General features: G+C 43.1%; 1 protein-coding gene across 1 annotated transcript; it reads right to left on the minus strand.

Moving 5' to 3' along the window:
* Positions 1-3,315: 3,315 nt before the first annotated feature.
* klf2b (Kruppel-like factor 2b) lies at positions 3,316-5,938 on the minus strand. The gene is made up of 3 exons (XM_026925892.3): positions 5,511-5,938; positions 4,427-5,363; positions 3,316-4,171 (listed from the first exon to the last, which is right to left on the minus strand). Exons 1-3 carry the CDS (start codon positions 5,580-5,582, stop codon positions 3,996-3,998), a joined length of 1,185 nt encoding a protein of 394 aa, XP_026781693.3. The 5' UTR covers positions 5,583-5,938; the 3' UTR covers positions 3,316-3,995.
* Between the last annotated feature and the right edge of the window lie 2,333 nt (positions 5,939-8,271).

Here is an 8,271-nt window from a genome sequence, read left to right on the forward strand (position 1 = left end):
AGGTGGCGCTTTTAAATTTTCATGACAATTTCCCCGAACGCAGGAAGAAGATTGCCGCTCCTCAAAGTCACCCATCTTGGAATGAATCAGCTTGGGAGTGCCACATTGGTAACGATCACAGGCTTGGTTATGTAGTGTGATTGAGGTTGGTCAGCTGCCCGTGTACGACATGGTCAGAGAAAACTTAGCACGATGTCAGTTTGCTCTGCAGTTACGTCATATTGTTTATGGAAGCCAGCCGAATGTCGTCTCCGTATGAAGCAGTGTTTCCTTACATATTTTTGATTCTGGAAAGAATCGCTGTAAAATTAGTTCCTAACTGCTGTCAAATCACATCATGAGTTCACGTGTAATGGCAGGTTTTGAAAAAGAGTGGCATGTTTATGAAGCAATTGGAACGTGTTACGTTTACATATGAAAATTGCCATGCTCTTCAGGTGGTAGGAATGGCATACTCACTCTCGCTTGTCAATCACAGCAACACTAGCCAATCATGGGCATCTGTGAGCTCGTGTACGCAGAAGAGGGCAGACAGCACTTTGCTGAGTGTGGTACACTGCCATGTGATGCAGCAGGAGCAGCAAAAAATGTGGATTGCTGGATTCATGTGTCTCGGCGAAGCACGTGTTAGCCTTCACCCTCCCTCATGGGGTGGGCTATGAGCTGGCTGGTGGGTGGGAATTGGCAGGTGACCAAATTGGGGAGAAAATTGAAAAAAAAAAAATTGTTTTGCAAAAGTACGTAGGTAATAGAGATTTTTTTTGCTTCTCTGTTTGATCAGGCATGAAGCCGCTGAGGTGACGTTGGTTATTTTTGATAAGGCAAATTAATATATTGTAGTCACAAGTCAAACCAAGTATTTTGTAGCCATTAATTTTTATGTTGTGGGCCCAAAATACCAGTGTCGTGGAACACAAAGCCCACGCCTTTAATATGCTATGTGAACGTCATACCACTACGTTGTCTCTAGTTAGTTATTTGGTTGGAATGTTCAGAAAAGTCTATTCTCTTTGAGAATTCGCTTGAGGTGATGCAGGTTAATGGCATATGTCATGGCACCAGTGACAGGTTTTAGGCGTCATTCCAGGAATGAAGTGTAGCGTAATGTAATCGGTAAAAAAAAGTTAAAAACTTAATATACTGATTCATGGCCACACCTTGTTAAAAAAATAATCGCCATGTCATCTCAGCAGCTCGTGGAAAAAAGTCAAGTAACTACAAATTTTAAAAAAAAAAATTAAAAAACAAAAATAAAACAAACAAACAAACAAAAAACGATATCCTGGAAGGTTAATCTGCTTGTCTCAGCACACGGGCCACTGATTTGTCCACGCCTGTAAAGTTGTAGTATAGATTGCAAGCAGATATGTGCAACAAGTGTGTCTTTGCGTTTTACACTATGTTCCTGTTCGTATTTTATGTGTATAATGCAATCTCCCTATTAAGAAACTTCCTTTGTCCTATTACAGAGTCAAACTCTCACGCTTCATTTCATTTCCATTTTCTCAAAGGTTGTGTATTTGAAACACCACACAAAAGCACCTTAAATGCTTCTGACCACTTTTTAAGCTTTAGACTGAACAGGTTGAAAATGAATGCAAGATTTCGATCCAAGTGTGAAAAAAACTTCAGCAGCTGGATGCATTTGTGGGTTTTGGTCAATTACAGCCATTTGAAATAACAGGACATTCCTTGGTGCACTATTATATTTACAAAACGCTTCACAAGGGGTTTGAATTGAAGATTCGGAGTTGAGAAAGAAGTAAGAGGCCGGGTAAGGCTCAGGTGACATTGAAATATGGGGCAGGAATTTGTTTCTCATTCGTGTTATTCTTTGTCGTTCAGTGACGCCTCTCTTTTCTAAGCTTCCACATGTGTTTAATTTTAAAAGACTTCTCGTCAGGCGTGCTCAGCCACATTCTTGTCTCGTTTTTAGATTTAGCTGCAGTGTGTCCAGTGTCAAGTGGGTTAATAAGAGGCTGCCTTCGGGGATTCCTGAAAAAAAAAGTTGTTTTTTTTTTTTTTTTCTTTTCTGAATGCATTCATGATGGCTGTCAGGGGCCAACCTGCTGCACTTACAGCTCCATTTTGACATTTTTTGCAACAAGAGTTGTTTATTAGCTTTGGGACTTGATGATTAGGTCAACTTTTTTTCTTCTGTGTTTCCTTTTTGGGTTCTTTCTAGAAACAAAAAGCTCCTTTTTGAGTTAATATCTTAATTATAAAATAAGGTGATTGTGCGTGTGTGGGTGTGGGCGTGTGAGTGTGTGAGAGTGTGTGTGGCTCCAACCCAACCGTACATTAATCCTGAAACTCACATTAGCAGCATTTTCTGGGCTATTTAAACACGTGTGAAGATTTAGAAACCCTTAAAAATGAGAATCTTATATTGCTGTTCATGCGTGTCTTGGTAGTAGAAGTTACTATCCTCAGAACAAAAAAGTGAAATGAGACTTCTACTTTTACACCTCACCAGTTTGCTATTAATAGCCTGGCTTGCATTTCTTCTTTTTTTTCCCCTGTATGAGAAATTTTGCACACCAGAACTGAACATGACCATACCACGTTTCACACGAGCAGAATGGTGGAAAGTTTCAGTAAACTTTACTTTAATTTCACTCACCCAAAACTGCTGGTATTCAGTCTAGCTGTTTACATGCTCTTTTTTTTTGAGAATTTGCACCATTCTTTTTAAAGTTTCTCCACTCAGTAATGTTTTGGTTGTTCAGCTATCATTAAGGTTATGAAGGCTTAGAAGTGGATGTCCACAAACATGTGCTCTCAGGACTAATTTTGACTGAATTTTGAATCACATCAGCAGTTACATGCTCAGACGTCTTGTTTCGACAAGCTGCCATCAAAACCTTGTGTAAATGTACCATCTTTAAGCTTTATTCCTGCACTTCTGGATCTTCAGCACGGAGCCCAGCGCCCCTCCGTCCAGACATATCTAAATTCTCTCTCTGTAATTATGTAAATGTAATGTTTGTATTTATAGGCGAAAGCCACAGGCTGCGGGCCTCGTCTCGCAGCAGCTGGAAAGCATCTTGGCCTAAACTATAATACCCAATTCCATAAGCCTGAGTGGGGGTTCAGGAATAGCAGCTTGGTACCCTTGCCTTAACCAAATGCCGTGTTAAGGGCGCATGGTTACCAGTAATGAGCTTGTGTGCCGCAGAGTTTCTGGGGACTCCAAAGCAACATCAAAGCAGCCCATAATAAGAGGCTGAGCTTAAATATGTGAGTTGTCTTTTTCTAAGAGGAGGGACAAGTAGAAGAAAAAAAAATTCACAAAGATGCACATGGCACCAGGAATATATTCAAATTTAGTTTAATATGTACAATAAATACAATACTTACAATATAAAACGTATGTACACATTCTTTAAAAAAAAAAATAATGCAGAGCGTCTAGCCCTGGTGTATGTGCTAGTGTACAATGGGGCTTGAACAGGTTATTGTACCTTCATGATACAACATCTAGAAAATATCTTACTTCCATGAAAACCAAATGGCTGAGAATGTATCAAACTTGAGTGAACGCACAGTTCTGGTCCTTAGAACAATTTGGAGGCAGTTTCAAGAGGAAAACATTGTCATCACGCATGATTTCAGGATGTCACGTTGTGCACAATCCTGGCAGCACAGCATGCATGCTAAATTCATCACTATAAAGGCACCATGTTAAACTTACACATTGTTTCCAGTTTCAACAGAGCTATATATAGAGATATAGAGATTTTATATATTATAGGACCAGCCCTGCAGGTTGCTGTTTGTCCCCAAAACACTTATGCAGCGCTTAACTGCCTGCTCTATAAATCCCACGTAGTACCAGCTACATTGTTACAAAAGTATAAAGAACAATATAAATCTTTATCGACCCAAAAAAAAAAAATAATAATAACAAAACAGTCTTTTGGTCTTGTACAAAGGACTTAAATAAGGCAGTAATAAGGCTTTGGCTTTTTTGCCGTTTGTCTTGTGTGTGTCTCTCACATGTGCCTCTTCATGTGCAGCGCCAGATGGTCGGAGCGGGAGAAGGCGCGCTCGCACAGGTGGCACTGGAAGGGTCGGTGACCGGTGTGCTTGCGGAAGTGACGTGTGAGCTCGTCGGAGCGGGCAAACTTCCAGCCGCAGCCTTCCCAGTTGCAGTGGTACGGCTTCTCACCTGATAGGATGGAGAAAAAGAAAAGTTAATTCAGTATGAATCGCTTCGTAACACGTGAAAAGAACAAAAAAGAACTCATTGCTGAGTTCTTACAGTAGTTAGCGCATGCGCAAACTTTTCATGTTAACTCTAAAAACATTAGAGAAAAAATAAATCTAGTGTGTCAGTAGAGCTTTGCATCTTTCCTGTGCATGATTTGTCTCAAATAATCAGTTTTTTTAAGTGAATCACAGAGTAAAAAAAAAAATCTCTTACCGGTGTGAGTTCGGTGATGCGCCTTGAGGTGCGAGCTCTTGGTGTACGTCTTGCCGCATCCAGCGAACGTGCAGGTGTGCGTGGCCGCGCGCTTCCTCGGCCAGGTGCGTCGCCCGCGCTTCGGCTTGGACTCGAGCAGGTCGAGCGGTGAGGACGGCGGAGTGAGGAGCGCGCGCGGCGCACCGGGCTGCACCATACCGAGGCCGTCATCGAACATGCCTGCGTATGCGCGCGCTCCCGCGTAGGCCAGCGGCACCTGCTGATGCTGGTGTTGCTGCTGCTGCTGCTGCGGGAGAGGCGCGTGGCTTGCGTAGTAGCCGTTCTGCGGGAAAGTGGTGCGGCAGATCTGCGTGTGACAACGCGCCTGGTCGTCCGGGCTGAGCGGCGGCGTCATGTTCCCCGCTGCTTGCGGAGAGACGGCGAGCCTCGGCTGGTCAAAGGGCATCGCGCACGATACGTTGCCCTCCTGCTTGATCCGGTGGCAGCTCTGTGGCACCATCCCCAGCACGGGACCGTAGCCGTCCGCGCACGGCTCAACTTTGATCCCCTCGACGAAGTCCTGCCTCGGGAAAGGCGCGGAGTTCACCACGAACCGGCCCTGAATCCCGATGCTGTTGCTGCTGCTGGTGGTGGTGGTGGTGGTTGTGCTCATGCCGTACGTGTTGTCCGCTTCGGAGTGCAACAGTTCCGCCACTAGGCTGTGGGAGTACGGTGGTGGAGGCGGCACGTACGCGCTCCCTGTCTGGTACATGCTGCAGTGCTCCACTGTTGAATTATAGTCCACTGGTCCCACCACGCTCTCAGGACCGGTCGTGTTGGCCAGAATAAACTCCAGATCCAAGAAATCGCTCAGATCCTCGTCGTCCTTTCTGGCACGGCACGAATCCACGCTCGGTACCGCGCACGCCAGCGGTTTCTCCACTTCTCCAATCCACCTCTGCAAAAAAAAGGGGGAAAAAAGCATTTAATGTTAAGATTATCTTACTCTGAATAGCTAACAGTGCTTTTAACTTTGCTGGCAACTTTTAATGCAGAGTTTGGCGTAAAATGCGCAAACAAAATGCGTAAAACAACTATTACTTACACTTTCCCAAAGTTTCTCCTTCTGTCCTGCGAATGTAGAAATAGAAGGCAAAATGGTCCCAGGTAAAGCCATTTTCCAAAACGTCAAAGTTACACTTTAAAAAAAAAACCCTCTTTTTTGTGTGAGCGTAAAATACACCGCTCTCCTCGTCAAAAAAAACTGTTAATACACGTCTGATCCAGAGTTCGTTTTCTTTCCCATAAAGCTGTGCTGCTCCAGCGTCCTGAGCGGGCAGCGAGTGTGTGGCAGGTAAAACCCTCCTCCCTTATAAACCCCGCTGCTGGACCAATTGTGCGAGCGGAGGAAACGGCGTTCAGGATGGAGGTAGAGCGCCCAAAAATAGCCGGTATAAAAGAGCAGGTCGAGTGGCGCTCTCTCTCTCTCCACTTACTCTGAGTAAAACACACACGCTCTCTCCCTCTGCCTGCGCTCATACTCGCATTTAGCTGCTCGCGAGCCCGTGACGTCACAGAAGGGGCGGAACTCCCCGGGCTGCTCGATTTGCACCGCGCATGCGCACCAGTCAAGTCGCTTACAGTTGCCAGATTTGAATGCCTTTAATCACACTGGGCGGTAAAATAAAACAGCCAGGGATCAATTTGATATGATTTGTGATGTTTTGGTGGATCATTCGTGACTTTTACTTCGTACAGCACTCATTTGGAAAGAGTAACATTTCATGTTCATTTCAGGGCAGCTCTGATGGGCTACAGTTGTTAAAGCATGACACGAAAAAGCCAGAAAAGTGACTGCACCATAATATCAACCCGAAATAGTTTACTTACAGAAGCAGTCTGGGGTGTAATTTAGAGACACAAAGCGACACATTCTGATGAAAAAAGAAACAGCCAACCACAAGATGTTATTTTGTTTGTTTGTTTTTTTCTCCTATTATTTTTCTTTGCTTAGTTTGTCAATACCTGGCTACACAAGACTTCACTGATCCCAGACTCACACTTCAGCCAAACCACTTCAGCTTTGTACCTTTTTAAAGAAAACAAATGAAACAGTAACTTTCTTTCTTTCATTTTTTCAAAAGTTTATGTGTGTGTGTGTGTGTGTGTCTTTAGCTAGAGGACCTTGAGCATGTAGTGAACATTTAAACACAGTGAACATCAGGACAGATGTGTTAAAACAACAGGTGGTGTGTTACTGTTAGTTTTATTTTAGTTACCAGTAACTCAAAAAGGTGTGTATAATTAATATACAGTAACAATGACTGCTACTCATGCAATAATAATAATAATAATAATAATAATAATAATAATGTGCTCCATTTCTATAGCACCTGGCTGTATGGGTCACGTGCATTTTTTTTTTAATTAATAGTCAAACACACGTGATGTCAGGTTAATAACAGTGCACAACAATGTGGTTGGACTCAGTAAGTGAAGAATTTGTTTATTTAAAATGAAAACGCTGATTATTTATCTGTTTATTATTAACTTTTTCATTGCTTCAGTGAGTCTGAGTCATGCTACAGCAGCCGATACTGGTGCAAAGCGCGCGTGGCGTGAATGGAGCCGTCCTCGGCCGCGCGCAGCCCCGCACAAATCGTCTTGATGATGGCGCGCGCGCGCGCGCTCGCGGCTGTTTTTGTGTCCGCGCAGCAGGTTTGTCTAAACGCGGGCGCCGCTCGTGTCTCCCCTCTCGGCCGCGCGCTCGGCGCTCACGTCGCGCGCCATTCACGTGCAAATGAAGCGGCGCATTCAGGTCGGACGACGCGCCGATCGGCGCTGCGATTTATTCGCATTGTTTACGGAGCCATTAAGTTTCGCTAATGACGAGTCCTTGGGTTGGGGGAGCTGGGGTGGGGAGGGGCTGAGGGGAGGGGGGAGGGGCTGGGCTGGTCAGTAAAAATCCCTCACTACAGACTTTTATCATGTCACATGCCTTCTAACAGTGGTGACATGAAAACGACAGGTTAATGGATAGGTGTAGTGGGAAGCATTTGCATAAATAATCATCTAGTCATTTTTAATGCAACTAATTTGCATACATTATTAAGTGATAGAGTGATAGATACCAAAACCAGGATTGATGGCACTTTTTCACACCTGTGTAAATCTGTCCCTGTCTCAAGGGAACATCTTCTGTACCGTCAGGTTTTTTTTTTTTTTTTTTTTTTTTTTTTTTGGGAAGGTACATGTGCTATACCTTTAATTAGTCTTTAAAAAAAGTTAAGCTTTAAAGGTGCTTAAGTGATCTTTAAAGTCAATTATTCCTTTAATGGTACACTAAATTCCTGGGCAAAAAAAAAAGAAAAGAAAAAAAAATGGGCCAAGCCCAAAATAGCAAAATATTAAGCTTTTAATGGTCTTCACAACAAATCATTGGTCAGGAAATTAACAGGAATTAAACAAATAGATAAAGGAACTTAGTATGGGATAGCTGTTTCCTTTGATTCTTTAAGCCTCGTGGCCCTTGATGGACTGCATCAGGTGTGTGATAACCAAATATAACCAAATAATGACTGATCTTTTAAGAAAAAAAAAAATCCCAGAAAATATTTTTGTAAAAAATTGTACACCCAGACTGTTGAATTTTACATCAAACATTTTAATCATTATCATGATTTTACCTTTGTGTACAAGAAGACTATATAAGTGAATTTCCCTGTTTCTAGCTTTTTCCCAAACAAACAGTTCACTGCAGCAAAAGTAATGCAGAAAATGGTGGCACAGGAGCTCTCAGGAGTGCATTTGCTTCATTCTTGCTAATTTTCTGGCCAATGATTTGTTGTTAAGACCATTAAAAGCTT

This window comes from Pangasianodon hypophthalmus, chromosome 21 (assembly GCF_027358585.1).
Source record: "Pangasianodon hypophthalmus isolate fPanHyp1 chromosome 21, fPanHyp1.pri, whole genome shotgun sequence".
Taxonomy (NCBI): domain Eukaryota; kingdom Metazoa; phylum Chordata; class Actinopteri; order Siluriformes; family Pangasiidae; genus Pangasianodon; species Pangasianodon hypophthalmus.